The 27840-nt window shown below is 40.0% G+C and overlaps 1 protein-coding gene across 1 annotated transcript; it reads right to left on the minus strand.

Moving 5' to 3' along the window:
- Positions 1 to 4440: 4440 nt before the first annotated feature.
- LOC119522148 (transcription factor E2F6-like) lies at positions 4441 to 14424 on the minus strand. Its single transcript, XM_037820807.1, has 2 exons — positions 13563 to 14424; positions 4441 to 4784 (listed from the first exon to the last, which is right to left on the minus strand). The coding sequence occupies exons 1-2, from the start codon at positions 14422 to 14424 to the stop codon at positions 4441 to 4443; spliced, it is 1206 nt and encodes a 401-aa protein (XP_037676735.1).
- Between the last annotated feature and the right edge of the window lie 13416 nt (positions 14425 to 27840).

Below are 27840 nucleotides of genomic sequence, written 5' to 3' on the forward strand. Positions count from 1 at the left end.
AAAAAAATGAACCATCAATATGTTGCATACAAGAGACTCATCTTAGACACAGGGACACAAAGAAATTGAAAGTGAAAGGATGGAAAAAACTATTTCATGCAACCTACAGCCAAAAGAAAGCGGGAGTAGCAATATTTATCTCAGATAAAATAGACTTTAAATGCAAGTATGTTATGAGAGACAAAGAAGGCCACTACATACTAATAAAAGGGGCAATCAACAAGAAGAAATAACAAACATAAATGTTTATGCACCCAATCAAGGTGCCACAAAATACATCAAACACTGGCAACACTAAAGGAAGCAACTGATGTTTCCACAATAATTATGGGAGACTTCAAAACATCACTCTCTCCTATAGATAGATCAACCAGACAGAAGACCAATAAGGAAAGTGAAAACCTAAATAATCTGATAAATGAATTGGATTTAACAGACATATATAGAACATTACATCCCAAATCACCAGGATACACATTCTTCTCTAGTGCTCATGGAACTTTCTCCAGAATAGATCATATTCTGGGACATAAAACAAGCCTCAATAAATTTAAAAAAATTGTAATTATTCAAAGCACATTCTATGAACACAATGGAATACAATTAGAAGTCAACAACCTTCAGAGACTTAGAAAATTCACAAATACCTGGAGGTTTAACAACACACTCCAAAACAATCAGTGGGTTAAACAAGAAATAGCAAGAGAAATTGCTGAATATAGAGAGAAGGATGAAAATGAGAACACAAAATATGAAAACCTATGGGATGCAGGAAAAGCAGTACTGGGGGGGAAACTTATAGCACTAAATGCATACATCAAAAAGGAAGAAAGAGCTAAAATCAAAGAACTAATGGATCAACTGAAGAAGCTAGAAAATGAACAGCAAACCAATCCTAAACCAAGTAGAATAAAAGGAGTAACAAGGATTAAAGCAGAAATAAATGACATAGAGAACAAAAAAAACAATAGAGAGGATAAATATCACCAAAAGTTGGTTCTTTGAGAAGATCAACAAGATTGACAAGCCCCTAGCTAGACTGACAAAATAAAAAAGAGAGAAGACCCATATAAACAAAATAATGAATGAGAAAGGTGACATTACTACAGATCCTGAAGAAATTTAAAAAATTATAAGAGGATACTATGAACAACTGTGTGCCAACAAACTCGATAATGTAGAGGCCAGGAATTCCTTTGGCAGCAGGCCTGGTCGGTGTTAAGGGCTGGAGCACAGATGGAGGCCTTGCCTTGGGCAACACATTGGGGAACTCAAGCATGATGCTGCAACCCCGAGTCTCATCCCCCAGCAGCTTTAGCCAGAACTTCTCCAGGCTCCTGGACTGCAAGGCTGTCCAGGCGTGCTGAGAGTTTCTTCACGGTTGGGAAAAAGAGCTCAAAACCTGTCGAGAGCAGCAAAGAATTTGTTCCCTCAGTCCATTGGTGGGTCAGGAGCAAAAGGGAGACACCAGCTGGGAAACAAAACTTTTATCTCCAGTCCTTGAGGAGTCTGAAGTCAAGGCTTTAAGAACATCTGCAGCCTGTTGTTTCGGGTCTGTGTGCATGTATATTAATAGAAAGCAGGAATCTCATTAACAATATGTAGGCATTTATTCTTAAAAAAAAAGAGCGAATAACAAGTATTATCCTTGTCCTATATCATAAGGGTAGTTCTTTGAGGTAAGCCATTTCCCAGAACATGGAATTCTGGGACAGATTTCAAAATCATCTCTCTTTTCAGACCTCAAGTGAAATTCAGCATTGTCGAGGTGGGAAAAATAAGCAAGGCATATTGCATCCCTACCCAAGTAGACATGTGAATAGAGATTACCTATTTACCAAGGAAGGAAGCATACCTGGACAGCACTTTATAGTTTTCAAAGGGTAAAATTGTGAAATGGTCTACATGAGTGATGCAAAAATGAGTAATTACCCCAAAATGTTATAATCATCGTCATTTTACAGATAAGAAAACTGAACCACAGTGAGATTAACATGCCCAAAGACACACAGGGACTAAGTGGTGGATGCTTGATTAGAATCCAGGAAACTCTGGCTTCATCACCCCTGCTATGCAGCCATACACTGATGAATTCCAGATCCATATATCCAGCTCAGTCATCTCTCCTTAACGACGGACCTCGTGGTCTGACAGTCCCACAGGCAGACTGCACTGAACAAGCCCAAGGCAACCTCCAGGGAAGTGGAGATGACTTTACATAGAAGGGAAGTGTTAGAGAAACTGGCTTCCAAAGGCTCTACCCCCACCCCATGGAGGGACAGAGGGACTCAGGGATGAAGTGTGTGGAGGACTTGAAAGGAGTGGTGGTGAGGTGGGAAGATGGGTTTCTCAGTGAGACAGGCTTTTGATATTTCCATTAAAGGGCATACACGTGATAATACACACCTGTTATCTTGAATTTATTTATTCATTTTTATTTAGCATGGGGAACGCATGCTGCATCATGAAAATACAAAAAGCTGGTATGTAAACCCAAGCAGATATATGCTTAGGTAGAGAGATTCCCATTTTACCTAAGCAGTACCTGGTAGAAAAACAGCATTCTGCTTTATAAAACAAGAACATGCTCCTAGACTAAATGGATGAAACAGAAATTAGTCATTTTCCCAAAGTATTATCATCCTTCTCATATTACAGATGAAGCAGCCGAGGCACAGAGAGGTAACATTAGCTCCCCAAGTCCTAGGCATAGAAAGTTGAGTCCCACAGGCAACTAATACTAAGTATGTCCCCAACTGAACTCCTCCACCCCTACTTCACACACACCTGCACCCCCTCTAGTGGTCCCTCACCCAGCTGCTGAGGCCAGAGATCTTTAAAGCCATCCCTGATTCCTCCATGTGTCTCACCACCCCCCAGCATCACCAAGCCTACTTCCTAAGTGTTTCTAAGTAAGATTTTTAAGCTGACTTCTCCCCATCAGCACAGACGGTACTTTAGTCCCCATCACACTCACCTCTCTCCTGGACAACCACCACCACTTCATAGATAGTCATGCTGCTACCAGACTTGACCCGTTCCCACCCATTCTCCATCCCACTGCCTGTGGGATCTTTCTTAAAACCTTATCTCGTCAGTTATGTCACTCCCGCTCCAAAGTCTGCAGTGCCTTTGTAATCTTGCCTGGATTTGCCCAATTCACCTTAATAAATTGATCCTTTTAGGATATGCTCACCCTTTCCCTTTCCCATTCTTTCCCTTCCCTTTTGTGTCTCATCAATTCAGTCCTAAAGCCATTAGGTGAGCCAGAGCCAGGCGTGGTGGGGCATCTAAACTTGGGGCATCAGAGCCCAGGGATGGTGAAGAGGGCACCATCCATGCTGTCTTAGTTTGATAAAGTTCCTGAAATTCAATGTACCAGATATGGGTTGGCTTTTACTTGGATATTTATTAATTTAGCATCGACCTCGTCCTCCCACCAGGTCCAAGGTGAGGCGCTGGGCATACACCATGAATTCCTCTGCGAGTGGGCCTTTCCCCATGAATTCCAGGGACAGGCAGTTCACGGACCTCCTTCCCTAGAGGGCAGACTTCGTTTGCAGTCAGCCATGAAGTACTCGCAGCCACAGGCCGCTAGGCTGTCCTCCAGGGTGCACTGGAAGTGGAGCTGTGTGCTTGCCGGCAGGGACAGCGTGTCACCCAGCGTGGGCCTGTCGTGCCAATGGAGCCGGACCTTGTCCACGCTATGGCTGTGCTGGTTCACTTCATCCCTGGCTCTGACATCGCGCAGCTGCTGCAGAGCCTCTTTGCTCTGGCCCTGCATTTTGACCAGGGTGATGCACACCACCACAAGGGCTCCTGGTGAAAGGTATGGTTCTGGCCCGTGGCATCCCCCTGGGACCTGCGTTTACTGCCACCGTCTATGCCAGAGCTGCCGTGGCTGACGGTGCAAGTGCCCAACTGCTCCTTGCCGTGGGCCACCTCGATCCCGAAGGGCTTGTCCAGGGACATCGCCACGGACCCGGGGGACTGCGGGTCAGCCTCGATGCATGAGGTGTGGGAGCTGCCCCGGCTGTGGGTGGAGCGGTGGAGAGAGGCAGGGAGGTGCCAGTCGCTGCCCCCCTACTGCCTCTGCCGTGGGAATGCTTGTCCATGGGTCCCTGTCTATCTCTAGCGAGTCTCTGATGTAGGACTCCCAGGAGCACTTCTCTCTTCAGCCTCCTCCAGCTGCTAGAGCTGGTGGAGCACAGGCTGGAAGTTGAAGTAGAACCAGCGGCCGTTGCTGTGGAGCTGCAGGTGTGTCGGGATGGAATGGGCAGCCGGTGTAGTAAACCAGCTTCCCGGTTAAGGGCAAGCCATTGGCCTGAAACTCAAACGTTTTCCTGAGAAATGTCAGGTTCCCCACATGGGACTCAGGGAAGTCTTGGAGCAGCTGCCGAGTGTGGTTCACTGCCTGAGAGATGTGCATCCATTTGAGGGTTAGTTCCTGGAAATGGTAGGTTGATCTTCCTTCTTCTGCTTTTGCTGCTTGAGGAAGTGGACAGACACATCTTCCAGCAGCCAGGCCTCTGTGATGTACTGTAGAATGGCCTCCCTGGGGCTCAGGCCTTGGTGCTCGGGGTGCATGGCTGGCGGGTCCCTGAGGATGTCCTCAATCCCCCTCTTGGTGATGAACCATTGTGGAGAAATAGGAGTGCAGTTCAAAGTATACTTCCCCATGAAGGCAGCCTCTCGGTATTTCCCCAGGTCAGCCTGGAGCCCTGAGACGACAGCAGGAAGTAGCTCTTCTCCTTGTGAGCACACTCTGACCCCAGGATCTTCTCCTTGAGGTGGCAGTAGTACAGGTGCCAGGCTGTCTTATCACTTATAACCCTTCCATTTAGCACATAGGAAGGCAACAAAAGGAGTAGTGGATTTCTCATTTCCTTTATAGATTTCTCTCTTACAGTCCTTTGGGAAATATTGGCTGAGCTTTTGATCCAAGTCCATAAATATAGACTCATTGTATTCCCCCAGCTGCTTCAATTCAATGTCTACTGAATAGAGCACCATATGGCCTCAACCCTGGCAGGATCACATGGGCATGCATATGTGTAAAAGATTCCAGAGCGTGTCACTTGAGACTCGGGCAGCTTACTGTAGCTAAGTTACAGTCCTGATGACACTGATGCCTAAGAAATGGGCTCCTTTAATACTCATCAAATCGCCCTCTTGCTGGAAAAGCTCTGATCCGGTGGTCTTTACCCCCAAGGTGGGCAGCACCACCAAGTTCCAGTACTCCATGGTCATCTTGCTTTGTCCTGGTTGTCTGCTCACAGCCAAATGAGGGCTACCATCCCAGATGCTCCTCAGGACCCATGCCATGCTGCCCCCATCACTGTCCTCTCAGTGGTGTTTGCAACGTTGATTAACCTAGGGCTGATGCAGTAAGGGAAGGCAAGCCTCCTGTATTCTTTATTTTTTTTTTATTTTTTTTATTAAATTCAGTTTTATTGAAATACATTCACACACCATACAATCATCCATGATATACAATCCACTGTCCACAGTATGATAAGTTACGCGTTCATCACCACAATCCATCTCTGAACATTTTCCTTACATCAGAAAGAACCAGAACAAGAATAAAAAATAAAAGTGAAAAAAGAACACCCAAATCATCCCCCCATCCCACCCCATTTGTCATTCTTTATTTTTTTTATTCAGTTTTTTAATTATTTCTTTAGCCTCCTGTATTCTTTAATTCCCTGCCTTTCTAATTCCAGTTTTTCAATCCTTCCTTTCTGTTTCAAAGACAGGGGGAAAGGTTATACCCACCAGGATTCTACTGGCTTGTTCCCAATGCGCTCAATATCCTACTGCCTGACAGTTATCTGGGGGTAGAGTCACATGGCTATTACAGAGCCCGGGTTCAACATGCATGCATTTCAAAGGTTTTAAAGAAATGGCATTCAAATAATCCATAGCATCGACTTTCAGGAATTTCCCTTTGACATTAGGGAATTAGGGAAAATGTTAGGAAAAGTTAGGAATGCCCCGCCATTTTCCCCCAGGGAAGTGACCTCTTCCCTCCACCTCCACCCCATGCAGGCCAGAAGACTTCTGCAGACCTCATTTGGCCTGACAACTGAGCACCGGGGACAGCGACAGTGAGCAGGGTTCAGAGGCAGGTAGGTGAGTTTCTGAAAAGCTGACTTGTCAACGATGAAGAAATATTCCCAACATTGGATACAGTGGTGCTGTTCTCTGACAGCCTTACTGCAGGGGTATTGATACTTTACAGGTTGGGGAATACATGTACATGTACAGAGGGTTTGATTTGCATCAGAGGTGATATTGGAATACAGCCCTTAGTAGGAAGGCACAAAAGTCCTGCACTGTTGAGGTTGGCCTGAGACGCTTGCCCCAGTGATTGTAGAGGAACTCACCTTCAGCTGACATGTGATCCCAGTACATACAATTAAAAGGGAATACTGAGAGAAGTGGAAACCTTCTCTCTTCTAACTAGGTTATAATTTTTCAGAAAAGGAACAATGTTTTATTCTCCCTCTGAATCCTTGCTTCAGGATGCAGAATGTGTTATGTAGATTCTCAGATAATGATCAAATTAAATCATGTTTTTCTTAGAGAAGGAAACAAAAAGTCTGGGATATTTCTCAATTTCTTAAACCCAATGTGCAATTCTAACAAGTCATATGTTCACATTGTTTCTACTTTCCAACTGAGTCAGTTTTGTGCCCACACATTGCCTCTGGTGAGAGACAGCATTTACCTGGATCACTTCCTTTCCCCCAGCCTTGAATTCTGTTTTCTGATCCTGTGTGTGACTGGGAGAAATGGATGAGGTACAGGTAGTGTGGTTGTGTGGTTTTTTATTGCCAATCTGACTCAGACTGGTTTTGTAAAACCTGAGCATGCAAAGGTCAGATCCTGGAAAGAACAGCTCAGAGACCTCACAATTTGGACAGAGAACATTGAATAATTCACAGAGCTCAGACCTTGAAACCCAGGATTCAAACACCTGAAAACTCAGTCAATGGAGGTGGGACAATATGGCAGTGTCTGGAGGTGTGGAATTCAGTTCCTCCTCTAGGACAGCTAGTACACAGCCAGGAACTACCTAGAACAAGTGTTTGGTGGACTTCTGTCACCATAGATACTCATCTTACACCAGCTGGAATGGGTAGAAAGGCCGAGATCACAGTACAGAACTTTAAGTAAAGTCTCCAAAGTGGTGGACACTGGTGCCCCTCCCCCACTGGCACAGCAGGTTGTTTTGGAGTCCCCCACCCCTGTGGGAAACAGGAGCATTCTCTACTAGGAGTAAGGGAAGGAAAGCTCAACCAAGCTCCAATTGTGGATTTGATTAACAAATTTGGACTGCTGAATATCAAGCTACAAGTATAGAGAAATATACAAAACAAGTTGGAAAGAAACCCAGTCTCTACCGGTAAGAGAAGAGGCAGGGCTGATGAAAAAAAAACAAATGCTTTTGAAGTTGGTAGAGCTGAGAGTACTTAGAAAGGGCTGTGCCCCAAGATAAAGGGCACACAGAGCTGGGTACCAACTCTGGCTCTTGATTGGCAAACTGGTGTGCTGAAGACCGGCTCTGAAAAGGACTATTTTTGTTTGTTTGTTTTGTTTTGTTTTACTTGTTAACAGCCCATTAAATAATGTAGCAAGCATTTTCAGTTTTCAGCACTTCCCAGGCAAGGACGGGGTTAATGTATGTCTGAGATAAATGGTAGTAGCAGTTGAACGTAGATAATTCCCTAAAGGGTTTATCTTCCAGAAGAAAAGGTGGGGGAGAGCCCATCACAAGTGAGGGCTCTCACTCAGGGAATTCAGACCCCAGAACCTGGAAAACAGAGAAAGCCTAAGCCAGCCTTCTGCCTAAGCATCTGACTCAACCATGTTCCTGGCCCAACAGGGTCTGCTGAGAATTAAAGGCACTGTACCAATTTACTCTTGTGCGGAGCTTCGGGCTGACAGTCACCAACTCCTGCTTAGGACAGGAAAAGCACAGAATCAAGAGGCTTCAAAGGAGAGACTGGCGTCCTGCTAGGACTCACCCCCAGGGAATCTTGATACTGATTAGATCCTCTTCCTGAGTCCTGGACCAGTTTTGTCTGGGAAAATCTGATTGGAGCAGATCCTACCTGCGGAGACCCCCCCTCAAAAAAAACTTCCATACAGGCAGGACACAAACCAGAAAAACCCAGTGCTGAAAAATTCTGATCATTTTAACAGAAGCTATGCTAGAGGCCTGGAATAAGTTGAACTGAATGTCAAAGAACAGATAGAAAATAATGTCAACCAAAAAGAAAACCCTAAGTAAGACAGAGAAAGCCACCTCCAGAATAAGCTAATCAAGGAAATCAGATGCCTAGACACCAGCAAAAAAAAAAAAAAAAAAAAAAAAACACCCACAAATCATACTAGGAAGCACAAAAATATGGCCCAGTCCATTTAACTGTATTTAACTTGTATGATCAGTTTATTCAAACACCATAATTACATGGAACCTTAAATAGGGAGTGAGATCTTGTTGGTTTGTACATGTTAGTGTCATGACCTGACCTGATACATTGCAGGATAATTTAGGCAGAGAATAAAAAAAGTATTTGCAAAGGCCATTTGAGGGATTGGGAAAAAATATGGAAATATTAAACTTCCCCACCTGGGGAATTCCTGATATTCTCACAAACATTGGAGTCTACCAATTTAATAAGCCAAGCCCTCGACCCTGGGGCTTGCCCTTATGAAATGTATTCCTGCAAAGGGGAATCTAAGCCTACTTACAATTGTGCCTAAGAGTCACCCCCATCTTGTGTGGCTCAGATGTGGCTCCTCTCTCTAAGCCAGCTCTGCAGGTAAACTCACTACCCTCCCCCCTATGTTGGACATGACTCCCAGGTTGTAAATCTCCCTGGGAACATGGGACATGTCTTCTGGTGATGATCCTGTCCCTGGCATCGTGGGATGGAGAGAGCCTTCTTGGACCAAATGTGGGAAAAGAAATGAAACAAAATAAAGTTTCAGTGGCTGAAATATTTCAAATAGAGTTGAGAGGTCATTCTGGAGGTTCTTCTTAGGCATTAATTAGATATCCCTTTTTAGTTTTTAGTATATTACAATAGCTAGAAGGAAATACCCAACACTGTTGAATTGTAATCTAGTAGCCTTGATTCTTGACAATGACTGTATAAGTATATAGGTTTTATGGTATGACTGTGAACCTGGGAAAACTTTGTGACTGATACTCACTTTACCCAGTGTATGGACAGATGAGTAGGAAAATAAAGACATGAAATAAATGAAGAATAGAGAGGGATAAGGGGTATGGGATGTTTTGTGTGTTTTATTTTTACATTTATTCTTATTTTTATTTTTTTGGATTAGGAAAGTATTCAAAAATGCTTAATTGGTGGAGAATTTCTAAGTGGTTTGATGGAAAGGTTTCGGTAGTGGATTGCAGTGTTTTTGGCACAATATTGTGAGTTTAATTAGCACCACTGAATTACATATTTAGATGGGATTAATAGGGCCAATTTGAGGTGGTGTATATGTTGGTAGAATAAAATTTTAAAAAACAAAACCATAAGACTGTACAACAGAAACAGTGAACTTTAATTTAAACCATGGTAGAACTTAAATAACATTCTTTCATTAAGTGCAGCAAATGTACCGCACTGATATGCAAGGTGTTAATAATAGAGGGCGATATATTGGCACTCTTTATTTTCTGCATGATTTTTCTGTAAACCTCAAACTACTGCAATAAAAAAAAAATACTGTAACGAAAAAAGAGAATGCACTGTATGAAAGCTTCTGGTTTTGGGTAAGATGGAGTAAGCACACTCCATTCAGTGTCTCCCCAGTGAATGCTATTATACAACCAGGACAGAATCATGAAGCAGATTATCTGGGACTCTGAAAAGTAAATACCAGGAGGAATTGGGGGGAAGAACACCAGAATAAGAATTAGCACCAAACCAGTATTCAGATTACCGAAACAAAGGTAGGGGACATTTTCCCCACTCAGAGTGTTAGAAAATCTCTTTGCTGTTCCTTGAGCCAGAACTAAAAGAGCTCTCCTGGGGCTCTCTCTGTTCAGTAATCTCTCCCTGGCCGCTTTCCCACCTCTTGCCAAGCAAACACTGATCTACTTTTTAGCAACAGATTATCTTGTATTTTCTGGAGTCCTATAGAAATGGAATCATACAACACTTAGTCTACTTCTCTGGGTTGTTTAAACTAAGATAATGTTTTTGGAAATCAGTGAGTTCATTCTTCCTATTGCTGAGTAACATTCTGTTGTATGGATATAGCACAAATTCTTTACCCATTCCCCTGTTGTTGGTCACTTGGATTGTTTCCAGATTGTGGCTATTACAAATAAAGCTACTATGAATGTCTGTGTCTAAGTCTTTGTATGGACATATTTTTTTTCTGCTAGCTTTACAGTGTGGTGTGGGGAGGCTGGATTGTACAGTAAGCATATGTTTAGCTTTGTGTAAGAATGCCAGACTGCTGTTCAAAGTGATTTTACCATTTTCCATTGCCACCAGCAATATAAGAGACTTCCGGTTCCTCTACATCCTCATCAACACTAGGCATCGTCAGTCTTGTAAATTTTATGCATTCTGGTATGTGTGAGGTGGCATCTCATAGTAGCTTTAATTTGCGATTTCCTAATGAATAATTAGGCTGAGCATATTCTTATGTGCTCATTTGCCATCAACATATCTTCTTTGGTGAAGTATGTCTTCACATCTTTTGCCCATTTTTACATTGAATTTTGACAATATTGATATGCCCTCTTAATGATCTGACCTGGTATCATGTTGAAGTGGCCTTCTTCATCCTGCTTATATACTGCATGCTAAAATCTGGTTTGGCTAATGTTAATATAGTCATCATAACTTTGTTTGGATTAGAGTTTCCATGGTGTATCTTTTGCATGCTTTTAACTTTTGCCTATTTGATTTTTATAATTAAAGTACCTTTATTGTAAGGAACACATATTTCGTTTCTTGCTTTTTTATCGAATCTGACAAAGTTTGTCTTCATATGTTTTGCCTAGATCATTGATCTTTTTTTGTTGTTTTTCTTCAAATATTTATTGGGCACTTTTTATGTGCCAGGTATGGTACAAGGCACTGGGATATAAGAAAGAATAACACAAAGTCCCTCAAGGAGCTCACAGCCTAATGGCAAACTACTGAGTAAACTGAGGCACAGAGTGGTAAATGACTTACCCAATGAGGTAGAAATGGATAGATACTGGAAATGTGGGAACAGAGCTGGGAAGAGGGCAGGGTCCAGCTGAATATAAGTAAAACGTCTTTGACTGAAGAGCAAGGTTGCAAGTTTACAGAAATATATTGCAAAATCTGCTTGCAACAAGCTTTAAACTAGTTTCCAATTTTCAACATCATTGAATTCATTTCTCACAAGGAGTCATTACCTAATTGCATCATTACCTGATGGGATTTCTGCACTTGGCCATTATGCCTTGGGACTTGCCATCAGTCTGGTGGAATACCATAATCTTCAGGTAGCTTGAAATCAAGAAGTATCAGACTCCAACTTTAGTATTGTGAATCATATTAAAATACTTTAATTATATTCATGACCTTTAACTGAGTAGCAGATTTATGATACATTTACATGTAGAAGTTTGAAAATATCCTCTAACCCTCATTCAGAAGATTCAAGAAAATTACAGACACCACAGAAGTTAGAGAATTTGTCAGTTACTTTTTTTGCACAAGTTATTGTATGTTTATTAATATGTAAGAAATTGAAAAACAGTCTCTGCTTGATCACTCAGGCACTGCAATATGACAAACTGCAGAAAGTGAGAAAGACCACATGGGAACAGGTGCACTCGGGACTACTTCCCTTATATCCAGCTCTCAGGAAGGAGCTACTTGTCAATGGAGGCTTCATTTTTATTATTGTGGGAACCCACAGATGCTCCCTGAATTTTCCACATTGGAATCGATCAGTCTATAGTTTCTGGAAGCAAATACATTTTCAGGAATATGAAGTCGGGAGAGTTACCTAGAGTGAGGCAGCCAACCTATGACACTAATATGTCTGAGAACAAACATAGAATTCAACAAGAATTTACTTATACAGCACTTTTATTTTGTTTTCCTGACCTTCTTTTTCCTTTTCTTTCGTTATAATCTTGTTTTTATTTACCTTTTAATCCTATCTAGGCTTCAAAGTTGCATGTATGTAGGTCTTAGTACACTGTGGTCCTGTTAGTGGCTCTGCTCTCGACTTCCACTCCAGTGTGAGGAGGACTGCCAACTCATACCTTCCATACATCTTATTTAACATATTCTAGGCCCAAATCTTGAGTTATGCTAATTCCTAAAGTCAGTCCACTTCACCAAACCTGAGTACTGTACAAATATTTACCAGCAGATACTGGTAAAATACTCCTACTACACGTTAGAAAAGCCAAAGCAGCAGTCTACAAATTTAAAAACTCAAAGAATGGGTTTTACATGAATAGGCAAACAGTATAGATATTAGCATGAGTTGTAAAGGTTCTTAAGTGGTACTATATTGACTCTACCTAACACCAAACCATGACTCAGGCTAAAACTAAGTAATACTGGTAAGCAGTATCTCATAAATAAACCTGTGTGATGAGGAATCGAAGATAGAAAGTATGACTCCAGAGTTGTGTTTAATATTTGGAGCACTTCTGTCAAAACCTGTCTTCTTCAAGTGCCTTGAACACAATACATCTTTTTTAGACTCCCAAATGCCTACAGCATTCACATCAAGTCTTTTCATTGCTAATACCCATTTTCTTTTGACATTTTCATCTGTGTGAAATACGTGAAATGTCAGTCCTTTTAACTTGGAGTTTGGCAAACAATGAGAAGCACATCCAGTGGCTGAGCAACATTTCAACACAATTTTAGCAACTCATAACAGAACATCAGCAGTGAAGGCAGTGACTAACATCCACAACAGAGACTGTGTTTCCCTTTGCTGAGTTACTTTCTATTATGTACATTGCTTTCGCTGCAAAATGGTGGTTTCACTTAGACATTTTTCATAACCAATCAAACATTATACAGAAATATGCAAAGACATCACATTCAGATTCATTATGTACGCCTATTCAATTTACAATAGTTAAATGCAAACATGAACCAGTATAAGGCAATATCTTTTTATATACTACATATAATCCTTGAAGAAAAAGGAGAGTCGACAAAGAACTAGCCATTTCACGTCTGATTATCTGTTTCAGTGATATTCTTTGTGATGAAGTGGTTTCAGTAGCAAGATATCTATTTCACTGAAAGAAAGCAATGAATAATTATAAAGAGTTGCTTTCGAATGCAGAAACCATAATTATCCACTAATCTAAACAGTGGACTGCTCCAAGATACTACCGCTCTTAACACAACTGACTAGGAAGGATATACTACTGTCTTTAATGCTGCTATTAACTGGGAACAAGACAATGCCAGAGATGATTTATTACTCTGAGAATCACATTTGATGCAAATACATCCGTTTAGGATGTCCCCTCCCCAAAATACTTTCCCCCAAAAACTTAATACCTGATTCTCCATTGCTACAGGTAGTCAGTTGCTCACTTCCAAGTAATTCTTCACTTTTCTGAGGAAGATTTTCTTCTTCCTCAAGATGTTCTTGAGGCGTGTTTTCCGATGACAGGGTCCCTCCATCTGCAGGTATTTTGTTACTTGTGTTATTCTGCTCCACTTCAGATAAATAAATGTCAATAGGTCCTTTAGTGCTCCTTATATGTACTGTTACAGAGTCTTCTCTGGGAGGTGGAACATCCAATTTGGTTTCTGGTGGAGCTTTAACTGCAATAACAATCTGTTCATGGAAGGCTTGAATGCTATGAATATCTTGATACGACACATATGCTAGTCTTTCATTTTCTTTGTCATCTGTTAATTCAAACAACTGCTGAGCACAATCCTCAATTAACTCATCCAAAGCATCTTCCATTGCTGATAAGTTAGAAAGTTCCTCCTGTAGCTTCTTTTGCTGGGTTATTGCTCCACAATGGCTGAAATCAGATCCTATCCATCGAATATGATTCTTAGACTTTTTTTCAATCAGATGGATCCCAGATAAGACATTGGTGATGTCATATATCCTTCGTTTTCTCACTCCGAGTTTTGTTGCAACCTTGTTTAAGTCAACAATCCCACCAGGAGCAGATCTGACAAGAGCCATAAATTTTCGAGTTAAATTAACCAGTGATACATCGCAACAAGGGCTCTTCACTTTTAGACCTTTTCTCATGGACACACATTGAACATTATCTTCTAAATTAATACTTTTCGATGGCAGCTGGCCCTCTGTGTTGATGGGGTCTGGCGTATGGACTGTGTCCTCCGCCGGGTCCACGAGGGGGCCTGGCGGTTCTGCGGGCGGCTGCTGACTCATGCTGCTGAGCCCGGTGGCTATTTGTCTCTCACACCCCATGAGCTCTCCCGCCTTCTGCTTCTCGGCTCGATCGCCAACGCCATGCGCCGGTTTTCCCGGCCTGGACAGCTCAAAGGTGGCGCCTGCCTCGGTTGCTTGGCGACCAAACCATTGACTTCTCCCCCTACCAGAGAGCACCCCCGGCGGCGGCAGGGAGGGCTGCACACGGCTCCTCAGCCCGCCCCAACCGCCATCTTACCTTGAACATTTACTTTTTTTTTTCATAACAGAAGTTTCTATTGGACAAACTGCCGGGGTGGGGTGGGGTGGGGTGTGTGGCATCAAGCAGCAGACTCATCACAAAATACAATATGGTTCTGAAACTTGAATTTGTGTCCTTTGAGTAATTGTATAACAATCTCTCTCTCTCTTTTTTTGTTTTGATAGCCAACAAATGATCAAATATAAAGCGGTAAAATACAAAATTGAGAAAACAAAAACACCAAGGTATTGTTTAATGAAGGTTTGTTTCCTGAAAATTAAATTCCTCAAGTTGGATGTTGATGGAGAAAGGATAAAAACGGAATAACCAAGAAGCTTCAAGTGGTCATGAATAACACCCCAAAGACAAAGTTTAGCTTTATGTAACATGGTGTAAGGGAAACAACACTAGACTGGAAGCCAAATAGCCTGGATTCCATTCCTGTCGGCTACAAGTGGTCGCTTGAGCCTGCGCTAATAACAACCTAAGTTATTATTTCTACAAGAAATTTACAAAACTAGAGGGTTTGGGCCAGATTGTTCTCTTCCAATTTAAACTGTTAAAATTTTAAGCCTTCTAAGAAACATTTGTAACATACAGCCTACCTGGACTGGTATAATCAGACAGAATGGTGGTTTCTAGTAAGAGGTATGCATATATGACAAAATAGTAGAGAATAAAATGACAAGTTTTGAAAATGATTATAACAGCAACCTTTCTCAAAAGAGACAAAATTCCCATGATTTTTTTTATTTTTTAATTAAGATTTATTCACATACCATACAATCATCCAAAATATAAAATCCATTAATCACATTACCATCATATAGTTATTCATTCATCACCCCGATCTATTTTTTTAACATTTTCCTTGTACCAGAAAAAGTGAAAGCAAGAATAAAAAAAACAAGAGTAAAAACAGAACACCCAAATTGTTCCCCCCCATTCCTCCTTTAGTCCACCCCCCCCAGCCCTCCCGTTTTTCTTACTCATCCATCCATACACTGGATTGTAGTTTGATAGTTTCAAGTATTTACTGCTAGCTATTCCAATTCATTAAAACCTAAAAAGGGTTATCTATAATGTGCGTAAGAGTGCCCACCAGAGTGACCTCTCAGTTCCTTTTGGAATCTCTCTGCCACTGAAGCTTATTTCATTTCCTTTCATTTCCCCCTTTTGGTCAAGAAGATGTTCTCCATCCCACGATGGCGGGTCTAGATTCCTCCCCGGAGTCATATTTGACGTTACCAGGGAGATTTACACTCCTGGGTGTCAGATCCAACATGGGGGGGGGGGGCAGGGATTTCACCTGCCAAGTTGGCTTAGCTAGAGAGAGAGGGCCACATCTGAGCAACAAAGAGGCATTCAGGAGGAAACTCTTAGGCAAAATTATAAGCAGGCCTGGCCTCTCCTTTGCAGTAACAGTCTTCCCAAGGGTATGTCCCATGATAGAGGGCTCAGAACATCAAACCACCAGTCTCCAAAGCCTGCGAGCACATCAGCAACCATCGAGGTGAGGAAGCCCAGCACCACTGCATTCTTCCCCAGCTCCTCAGGGTAGCTCTGCACATTTTTTTCATTGTTTTTTTTTTTTTAAATTAACTATTAACAATATCAAAAAAGTTAAGGAAAAAAACATACAATAAAGAAACATTTCAAACAAACCAAAACAAGGGAATAAAAAAGCAACTAACCTAAAATAACTACTTTACTTCCAACATGTTCCTACTCTACCCCAAGAAAATATACAGACTATAACCCAGCCAAGGAATAAGAAAGACAGATAACCTAAGACAGCAACATTTCTGTGAACTTGTTCCTACCATACCCACCAGAAATTAACAAACCATAGTCATTCCTGGGCATTCGAGGAACGTTTAATTTACCCACGATAACTTATCTATTCTCATTAGGTTATCGTTCCCCCTTCATTATTTCCTCTCTATCCCTAGGTCCCCTACATTCTACATTATAAACCATTTAGTTTACATATTTCAGTGTTCACATTAGTAGTAGCATATAAGAGTTCTCTTTTTGTGCCTGGCTTATTTCACTCAGCATTATGTCTTCAAGGTTCATCCATGTTGGCGTAAGTTTCATGACATCATCCCTTACTGCCATGTAGTATTCCATCATGTGTATATACCACATTTTATTTATCCACTCATCTGTTGAAGGACATTTGGGTTTCTTCCATCTCTTGGCAATTGTGAATAATGCTGCTATGAACATTGGCGTGCAGATATCTGTTCGTGTCACTGCTTTCCGATCTTCCGGGTATATACCGAGAAGTGCAATCGCTGGATCGAACGGTAACTCTATATCCAGTTTTCTAAGGAACTGCCAGACTGACTTCCAGAGTGGCTGAACCAATATACAGTCCCACCAACAATGAATAAGAGTCCCAATTTCTCCACATCCCCTCCAGCATTTGTAGTTTCCTGTTTGTTTAATGGCAGCCATTCTAATCGGTGTGAGGTGGTATCTCATTGTGGTCTTAATTTGCATCTCTCTAATAGCTAGTGAAGCTGAACATTTTTTCATGTGTTTCTTGGCCATTTGTATTTCCTCTTCAGAGAACTGTCTTTTCATATCCTTTGCCCATTTTATAATTGGGCTGTCTGTACTATTGTCATTGAGTTGTAGGATTTCTTTATATATGCAAGATATCAGTCTTTTGTCAGATACATGGTTTCCAAAACTCTTTTCCCATTGAGTTGGCTGCCTCTTTACCTTTTTGAGAAATTCCTTTGAGGTGCAGAAACTTCTAAGCTTGAGGAGTTCCCATTTATCTATTTTCTCTTTTGTTGCTTGTGCTTTGGGTGTAAAGTCTAGGAAGTGGCCGCCTAATACAAGGTCTTGAAGATGGTTTCCTACATTATCTTCTAGGAGTTTTATGGTACTTTCTTTTATGTTGAGATCTTTGGTCCATTTTGAGTTAATTTTTGTGTAGGGGGTGAGGTATGGGTCCTCTTTCATTCTTTTGGATATGGATATCCAACTCTCCCAGCCCCATTTGTTGAAAAGACCATTATGACTCAGTTCAGTGACTTTGGGGGCCTTATCAAAGATCAGTCGGCCATAGATCTGAGGGTCTATCTCTGAATTCTCAATTCAATTCCATTGATCTATATGTCTATCTTTGTGCCAGTACCATGCTGTTTTGACAACTGTGGCTTTATAAATAAGCTTCAAAGTCAGGGAGTGTAAGTCCTCCCACTTCTTTTTTCTTTTTTAGAGTGTCTTTAGCAATTCGAGGCATCTTCCCTTTCCAAATAAATTTGATAACTAGCTTTTCCAAGTCTGCAAAGTAGGTTGTTGGAATTTTGATTGGGATTGCATTGAATCTGTAGATGAGTTTGGGTAGAATTGACATCTTAATGACATTTAGCCTTCCTATCCATGAACATGGAATATTTTTCCATCTTTTAAGATCCCCTTCTATTTCTTTTAGTAGAGTTGTGTAGTTTTCTTTGTATAGGTCTTTTACATCTTTGGTTAAGTTTATTCCTAGGTACTTGATTTTTTTAGTTGCTATTAAAAACGGTATCTTTTTCTTGAGTGTCTCTTCAGTTTGTTCATTTCTAGCATATAGAAACATTACTGACTTATGTGCATTAATCTTGTATCCCGCTACTTTGCTAAATTTGTTTATTAGCTCTAGTAGCTGTATTGTCGATTTCTCAGGGTTTTCCAGATATAAGATCATATCATCTGCAAACAATGACAGTTTTACTTCTTCTTTTCCAATTTGGATGCCTTTTATTTCTTTGTCTTGCCAGATTGCCCTGGCTAGCACTTCCAGCACAATGTTGAATAACAGTGGTGACAGCGGGCAGCCTTGTCTTGTTCCTGATCTTAGAGGGAAGGCTTTCAGTCTCTCAACATTGAGTACTATGCTGGCTGTGGGTTTTTCATATATGCTCTTTACCATATTGAGGAAGTTTCCTTCAATTCCTACCTTTTGAAGTGTTTTTATCAAAAACGGATGTTGGATTTTGTCAAATGCTTTTTCAGCATCTACTGAGATGATCATTTGATTTTTCCCTTTTGAATTTTTAATGTGTTGTAATACATTGATTGATTTTCTTATGTTGAACCATCCTTGCATGCCTGGAATGAACCCCACTTGGTCATGGTGTATGATTTTTTTAATGTGTCTTTGGATTCGATTTGCAAGTATTTTGTTGAGGATTTTTGCATCTATATTCATTAGGGAGATTGGCCGGTAGTTTTCCTTTTTTGTAGCATCTTTGCCTGGTTTTGGTATTAGATTGATGTTAGCTTCATAAAATGAGTTAGGTAGTGTTCCATTTTTTTCAATGTTTTGAAAGAGTTTGAGTAAGATTGGTGTCAGTTCTTTCTGGAAAGTTTGGTAGAATTCCCCTGTGAAGCCATCTGGCCCTGGGCATTTATTTGTGGGAAGATTTTTGATGACTGATTGGATCTCTTTGCTTGTGATGGGTTGGTTGAGGTCTTCTGTTTCTTCTCTGGTCAGTCTAGGTTGTTCATATGTTTCCAGGAAATTGTCCATTTCCTCTACATTATCCAGTTTGTTGCCATATGGTTGTTCATAGTATCCTCTTATAATTTTTTTAATTTCTTCAGGATCTGCAGTTATGTCATCTTTTTCATTCATTATTTCGTTTATATGGGTCTTCTCTCTTTTTGATTTTGTCAGTGTAGCTAGGGGCTTGTCAATCTTGTTGATCTTCTCAAAGAACCAACTTTTGGTGATATTTATCCTCTCTATTGTTTTTTTGTTCTCTATGTCATTTATTTCTGCTTTAATCCTTGTTATTTCTTTTCTTCTACTTGGTTTAGGATTGGTTTGCTGTTCATTTTCTACCTTCTTCAGTTGATCCATTAGTTCTTTGATTTTGGCTCCTTCTTCCTTTTTAATATATGCGTTCAGTGCTATAAATTTCCCCCTTAGCACTGCTTTTGCTGCATCCCATAGGTTTTGGTATGTTGTGTTCTCATTTTCATTCGTCTCTATATATTTAGCAATTTCTCTAGCTATTTCTTCTTTAACCCACTGATTGTTTAGGAGTGCATTGTTTAACCTCCAGGTATTCGTGAATTTTCTAAGTCTCTGATGGCTATTGACTTCTAATTGTATTCCATTGTGGTCAGAGAATGTGCTTTGAATAATTTCAATCTTTTTAAATTTATTGAGGCTTGTTTTATGTCCCAGCATATGATCTATTCTGGAGAAAGTTCCATGAGCACTAGAAAAGTATGTGTATCCTGGTGATTTGGGATGTAATGTCCTGTATATGTCTGTTAAATCTAATTCATTTATCAGATTGTTTAGGTTTTCAATTTCCTTATTGGTCTTTTGTCTGGTTGATCTATCTATAGGAGAGAGTGATGTGTTGAAGTCTCCCACAATTATTGTGGAAACATCAATTGCTTCCTTTAGTTTTGCCAGTGTTTCTCTCATATATTTTGTGGCACCTTGATTGGGTGCATAGACATTTACGATTGTTATTTCTTCTTGTTGAATTGCCCCTTTTATTAGCATGTAGTGGCCTTCTTTGTCTCTCAAAACATCCCTGCATTTGAAGTCTATTTTATCTGAGATTAATATTGCTACACCTGCTTTCTTTTGGCTGTAGCTTGCATGAAATATTTTTTTCCATCCTTTCACTTTCAATTCCTTTGTGTCCCTGTGTCTAAGATGAGTCTCTTGTATGCAATGTATTGATGGTTCATTTTTTTTTGATCCATTCTGCGAATCTATATCTTTTAATTGGGGAGTTTAATCCATTTACATTCAACGTTATAACCGTGAAGGCATTTCTTGAATCAGCCATCTTATCCTGTGGTTTATGTTTGTCATATTTTTCCCCTCTCTCTATTAATATCCTTAATTGTACCCATACCGAATCTCTTTAGTACTGAACCTTTCTCCAAGTCTCTCTGTCCTTTCTTTGTTTCTCTGTCTGTAGGGCTCTCTTTAGTATCTCCAGTAGGGCAGGTCTCTTGTTAGCAAATTCTCTCAGCATTTGTTTGTCTGTGAAAAATTTAAGCTCTCCCTCAAATTTGAAGGAGAGCTTTGCTGGATAAAGTATTCTTGGTTGGAAATTTTTCTCACTCAGAATTTTAAATATATCATCCCACTGCCTTCTCGCCTCCATGGTGGCTGCTAAGGAGTCACTACTTAGTCTTATGCTGTTTTCTTTGTATGCGGTGAATTGCTTTTCACTTGCTGCTTTCAGAACTTGCTCCTTCTCTTCCGTGTTTGACAGTGTCATCAGAATATGTCTCAGAGTGGGTTTATTTGGATTTATTCTATTTGGAGTTCACTGAGCATTTATGATTTGTGTATTTATGTTGTTTAGAAGATTTGGGAAGTTTTCCCCAACAATTTCTTTGAATACCTTTCCTAGACCTTTACCCTTTTCTTCCCCTTCTGGAACACCAATGAGTCTTATATTCTGGCGTTTTATATTATCTATCATATCCCTGAGGTCCGTTTCGATTTTTTCAATTTTTTCCCCATTCTTTCTTTTATGCTTTCATTTTTCATTCTGTCTTCTTCCAGGTCACTGATTCGTTGTTCAACTTCCTCTAGTCTTGTACTATGAGTGTCCAGAATCTTTTAAATTTGGTCAACAGTTTCTTTAACTTCCATAAGATCATCTATTTTTTTATTTAGTCTTGCAATGTCTTTTTTTAATCATTTTATTGAGATATATTCACATACCACGCAGTCATACAAAACAAATCGCACTTTCGACTGTTCACAGTACCATTACATAGTTGTACATTCATCACCTAAATCAATCCCTGACACCTTCATTAGCACACACACAAAAATAACAAGAATAATAATTAGAGTGAAAAAGAGCAATTGAAGTAAAAAAGAACACTGGGTACCTTTGTCTGTTTGTTTCCTTCCCCTATTTTTCTACTCATCCATCCATAAACTAGACAAAGTGGAGTGTGGTCCTTATGGCTTTCCCAATCCCATTGTCACCCCTCATAAGCTACATTTTTATACAATTGTCTTCAAGATTCATGGGCTCTGGGTTGTAGTTTGATAGTTTCAGGTATCCACCACCAGCTACCCCAACTCTACAGAACCTAAAAAGGGTTGTCTAAATTGTGCGTAAGAGTGCCCACCAGAGTGACCTCTCGGCTCCTCTTGGAATCTCTCTGCCACTGAAGCTTATTTCATTTCCTTTCACATCCCCCTTTTGGTCAAGAAGATGTTCTCCATCCTATGATGCCAGGTCTACATTCCTCCCCGGGAGTCATATTGCACGTTGCCAGGGAGATTCACTCCCCTGGGTGTCTGATCCCATGTAGGGGGGAGGGCAGTGATTTCACCTTTCAAGTTGGCTTAGCCAGAGAGAGAGGGCCACATCTGAGCAACAAGGAGGCATTTGGGAGGAGGCTCTTAGGCACAACCATAGGGAGGCCTAGCCTCTCCTTTGCAGCAACCGCCTTCCCAAGGGTAAAACCTATGGTAGAGGGCTCAACCCATCAAACCACCAGTCCCCTATGTCCGTGGCCATGTTAGCAACCATCGAGGTGGGGTAGGTGAATACCCCTGCATTCTCCACAGGCTCCTCAAGGGGTCACTACATCTTTTTTTCCTTGTTTTTCTTTTTTTTTTTTTTAACTTTCCCTTCTTTTTTAAATCAACTGTATGAAAAAAAGTTAAAAAGAAAACAAACATACAATAAAAGAACATTTCAAAGAGACCATAACAAGGGAGTAAGAAAAAGACAACTAACCTAAGATAACTGCTTAACTTCCAATATGTTCCTACTTTACCCCAAGAAAGTTACCTAATATAGCAACATTCCTGCGAACTTGTTCCTAATATATCCATCAGAAATTAACAGACCATAGTCATTCCTGGGCATCCCCAGAACGTTAAATAGCTTATCTGTTCTTCTTGGATTATTGTTCCCCCTTCCTCAATTGCTCTCTATTGCTAGTTCCCCTACATTCTACATTATAAACCATTTGTTTTACATTTTTCAAAGTTCACATTAGTGTTAGCATATAATATTTCTCTTTTTGTGCCTGGCTTATTTCGCTCAGCATTATGTCTTCAAGGTTCATCCATGTTGTCATATGTTTCATGAGATCGTTCCTTCTTACTGCCGCGTAGTATTCCATCGTGTGTATATACCACATTTTATTTATCCACTCATCTGTTGAAGGACATTTGGGTTGTTTCCATCTCTTGGCAATTGTGAATAATGCTGCTATGAACATTGGCGTGCAGATATCTGTTCGTGTCACTGCTTTCCGATCTTCCGGGTATATACCGAGAAGTGCAATCGCTGGATCGAATGGTAACTTTATTTCTAGTTTTCTAAGGAACTGCCAGACTGACTTCCAGAGTGGCTGAACCATTATACAGTCCCACCAACAATGAATAAGAGTTCCAATTTCTCCACATCCCCTCCAGCATTTGTAGTTTCCTGTTTGTTTAATGGCAGCCATTCTAATCGGTGTTAGATGGTATCTCATTGTGGTCTTAATTTGCATCTCTCTAATAGCTAGTGAAGCTGAACATTTTTTCATGTGTTTCTTGGCCATTTGTATTTCCTCTTCAGAGAACTGTCTTTTCATATCTTTTGCCCATTTTATAATTGGGCTGTCTGTACTATTGTCATTGAGTTGTAGGATTTCTTTATATATGCAAGATATCAGTCTTTTGTCAGATACATGGTTTCCAAAACTTTTTTCCCATTGAATTGGCTGCCTCTTTACCTTTTTCAGAAATTCCTTTGAGGTGCAGAAACTTCTAAGCTTGAGGAGTTCCCATTTATCTACTTTTTCTTTTGTTGCTTGTGCTTTGGGTGTAAAGTCTAGGAAGTGGCCGCCTAATACAAGGTCTTGCAGATGTTTTCCTACATTATCTTCTAGGAGTTTTATGGTACTTTCTTTTATATTGAGATCTTTGGTCCATTTTGAGTTAATTTTTGTGTAGGGGGTGAGGTATGGGTCCTCTTTCATTCTTTTGGATATGGATATCCAACTCTCCCAGCCCCATTTGTTGAAAAGACCATTATGACTCAGTTCAGTGACTTTGGGGGCCTTATCAAAGATCAGTCGGCCATAGATCTGAGGGTCTATCTCTGAATTCTCAATTTGATTCCATTGATCTATATGTCTATCTTTGTGCCAGTACCATGCTGTTTTGGCAACTGTGGCTTTATAATAAGCTTCAAAATCAGGGAGTGTAAGTCCTCCCACTTCGTTTTTCTTTTTTAGAGTGTCTTTAGCAATTCGAGGCATCTTCCCTTTCCAAACAAATTTGATAACTAGCTTTTCCAAGTCTGCAAAGTAGGTTGTTGGAATTTTGATTGGGATTGCATTGAATCTGTAGATGAGTTTGGGTAGAATTGACATCTTAATGACATTTAGTCTTCCTATCCATGAACATGGAATATTTTTCCACCTTTTAAGATCCCCTTCTATTTCTTTTAGTAGAGTTATGTAGTTTTCTTTGTATAGGTCTTTCCCATCTTTGGTTAAGTTTATTCCTAGGTACTTGATTTTTTTAGTTGCTATTGAAAATGGTATCTTTTTCTCGAGTGTCTCTTCAGTTTGTTCATTTCTAGCATATAGAAACAATACTGACTTATGTGCATTAATCTTGTATCTCGCTACTTTCCTAAATTTGTTTATTAGCTCTAGTAGCTGTATCATCGATTTCTCAGGGTTTTCTAGATATAAGATCATATCATCTGCAAACAATGACAGTTTTACTTCTTCTTTTCCAATTTGGATGCCTTTTATTTCTTTGTCTTGCCGGATTGCCCTGGCTAGCACTTCCAGCACAATGTTGAATAAAAGTGGTGACAGCGGGCATCCTTGTCTTGTTCCTGATCTTAGAGGGAAGGCTTTCAGTCTCTCACCATTGAGTACTATGCTGGCTGTGGGTTTTTCATATATGCTCTTTATCATGTTGAGGAAGATTCCTTCAATTCCTAGCTTTTGAAGTGTTTTTATCAAAAACGGATGTTGGATTTTTTCAAATGCTTTTTCAGCATCTATTGAGATGATCAATTGATTTTTCCCTTTTGACTTGTTAATGTGTTGTAATACATTGATTGATTTTCTTATGTTGAACCATCCTTGCATGCCTGGAATCAACCCTACTTGGTCATGGTGTATGATTTTTTTAATGTGTCTTTGGATTCGATTTGCAAGTATTTTGTTGAGGATTTTTGCATCTATATTCATTAGGGAGACAGGCCTGTAGTTTTTCTTTTTTGTAGCATCTTTGCCTGGTTTTGGTATTAGATTGATGTTAGCTTCATAAAATGAGTTAGGTACTGTTCCATTTTCTTCAATGTTTTGAAAGAGTTTGAGTAAGATTGGTGTCAGTTCTTTCTGGAAAGTTTGGTAGAATTCCCCTGTGAAGCCATCTGGCCCTGGGCATTTATTTGTGGGAAGATTATTGATGACTGATTGGATCTCTTTGCTTGTGATGGGTTGGTTGAGGTCTTCTATTTCTTCTCTGGTCAGTCTAGGTTGTTCATATGTTTCCAGGAAATTGTCCATTTCCTCTACATTATCCAGTTTGTTGGCATACAGTTGTTCATAGTATCCTCTTATCATTTTTTAAATTTCTTCAGGATCTGCAGTTATGTCACCTTTTTCATTCATTATTTGGTTTATATGGGTCTTCTCTCTTTTTGATTTTGTCAGTGTAGCTAGGGGCTTGTCAATCTTATTGATCTTCTCAAAGAACCAACTTTTGGTGATATTTATCCTCTCTATTGTTTTTTTGTTCTCTATGTCATTTATTTCTGCTTTAATCCTTGTTATTTCTTTTCTTCTACTTGGTTTAGGATTGGTTTGCTGTTCATTTTCTAGCTTCTTCAGTTGATCCATTAGTTCTTTGATTTTGGCTCTTTCTTCCTTTTTAATATATGCGTTCAGTGCTATAAATTTCCCCCTTAGCACTGCTTTTGCTGCATCCCATAGGTTTTGGTATGTTGTGTTCTCATTTTCATTCGTCTCTATATATTTAGCAATTTCTCTTGCTATTTCTTCTTTAACCCACTGATTGTTTAGGAGTGTGTTGTTTAACCTCCAGGTATTTGTGGATTTTCTAAGTCTCTGATGGTTATTGACTTCTAATTGTATTCCATTGTGGTCAGAGAATGTGCTTTGAATAATTTCAATCTTTTTAAATTTATTGAGGCTTGTTTTATGTCCCAGCATATGATCTATTCTGGAGAAAGTTCCGTGAGCACTAGAAAAGTATGTGTATCCTGGTGATTTGGGATGTAATGTCCTGTATATGTCTGTTAAATCTAATTCATTTATCAGATTGTTTAGGTTTTCAATTTCCTTATTGGTCTTCTGTCTGGTTGATCTATCTATAGGAGAGAGTGATGTGTTGAAGTCTCCCACAATTATTGTGGAAACATCAATTGCTTCCTTTAGTTTTGCCAGTGTTTCTCTCATATATTTTGTGGCACCTTGATTGGGTGCATAGACATTTACGATTGTTATTTCTTCTTGTTGAATTGCCCCTTTTATTAGTATGTAGTGGCCTTCTTTGTCTCTCAAAACATCCCTGCATTTAAAGTCTATTTTATCTGAGATTAATATTGCTACACCTGCTTTCTTTTGGCTGTAGCTTGCATGAAATATTTTTTTCCATCCTTTCACTTTCAGTTTCTTTGTGTCCCTGTGTCTAAGATGAGTCTCTTGTATGCAACATATTGATGGTTCATTTTTTTTGATCCATTTTGCGAATCTATATCTTTTAATTGGGGAGTTTAATCCATTTACATTCAACGTTATAACCGTGAAGGCATTTCTTGAATCAGCCATCTTATCCTTTGGTTTATGTTTGTCATATTTTTCCCCTCTCTGTATTAATATCCTTTATTTTAGCCATACCGAATCTCTTTAGTACTTAACCTTTCTCCAAGTCTCTCTGTCCTTTCTTTGTTTCTCTGTCTGTAGGGCTCCCTTTAGTATCTCCAGTAGGGCAGGTCTCTTGTTAGCAAATTCTCTCAGCATTTGTTTGTCTGTGAAAAATTTAAGCTCTCCCTCAAATTTGAAGGAGAGCTTTGCTGGATAAAGTATTCTTGGCTGGAAATTTTTCTCACTCAGAATTTTAAATATATCGTGCCACTGCCTTCTTGCCTCCATGGTGGCTGCTGAGTAGTCACTACTTAGTCTTATGCTGTTTCCTTTGTATGTGGTGAATTGCTTTTCTCTTGCTGCTTTCAGAACTTGCTCCTTCTCTTCTGTGTTTGACAGTGTTATCAGAATATGTCTCAGAGTGGGTTTATTTGGATTTATTCTATTTGGAGTTCGCTGAGCATTTATGATTTGTGTATTTATGTTGTTTAGAAGATTTGGGAAGTTTTCCCCAACAATTTCTTTGAATACTCTTCCTAGACCTTTACCCTTTTCTTCCCCTTCTGGGACACCAAAGAGTCTTATATTCGGACGTTTCATATTATCTATCATATCCCTGAGGTCCATTTCGATTTTTTCAATTTTTTTCCCCATTCTTTCTTTTATGCTTTCATTTTCCATTCTGTCATCTTCCAGGTCACTGATTCGTTGTTCAACTTCCTCTAGTCTTGTACTATGAGTGTCCAGAATCTTTTTAATTTGGTCAACAGTTTCTTTAATTTCCATAAGATCATCCATTTTTTTATTTAGTCTTGCAATGTCTTCTTTATGCTCTTCTAGGGTCTTCTTGATCTCCTTTGTATCCCGTACTATGGTCTCATTGTTCATCTTTAGTTCTTTGAGTAGCTGCTCTAGGTGCTATGTCTCTTCTGATCTTTCGATTTGGGTGCTTGGTCTTGGGTTATCCATATTGTCTGGTTTTTTCATATGCTTTATAATTTTCTGTTGTTTTTGGCCTCTTGGCATTTGCTGAACTTGATAGGGTTCTTTTAGGATTTGTCGACCAATTGAAGTCCTTATCTCTAATTTATCAGATCTACAGCTTCGTGGAGTACACTTTCTCTAACTAACCAGAAGGTGGCGTCCATGAGCCACCTGTTCTCCACAAGCCAGTTCTCCCTTGCTTAGCCTTTTTGGTGAGTGGGGGAGTGAGTCTTGTGGGGTCCCATTGGTGCACCAAGCTTGCGTGTGTAGTTGGTGTTGCCTGCCCTGTATATGGGGCGTGTTTCTGGGCAGTCAGTGAGGGGGGGTGGCTC

This window comes from Choloepus didactylus, chromosome X, assembly GCF_015220235.1.
Source record: "Choloepus didactylus isolate mChoDid1 chromosome X, mChoDid1.pri, whole genome shotgun sequence".
In the NCBI taxonomy this organism is placed as follows: Eukaryota; Metazoa; Chordata; class Mammalia; order Pilosa; family Megalonychidae; genus Choloepus; species Choloepus didactylus.

Coding starts and splice junctions, on each gene's coding strand:
- LOC119522148 (XM_037820807.1), bottom strand. CDS start 14,424: ATGAGTCAGCAGCCGCCCGCAGAACCGCCAGGCCCCCTCGTGGACCCG. Junction 4,785..13,562: donor CTGTAGCAATGGAGAATCAG/GTATTAAGTTTT, acceptor TGCCACCTCAAG/GAGAAGATCCTGGGGTCAGA.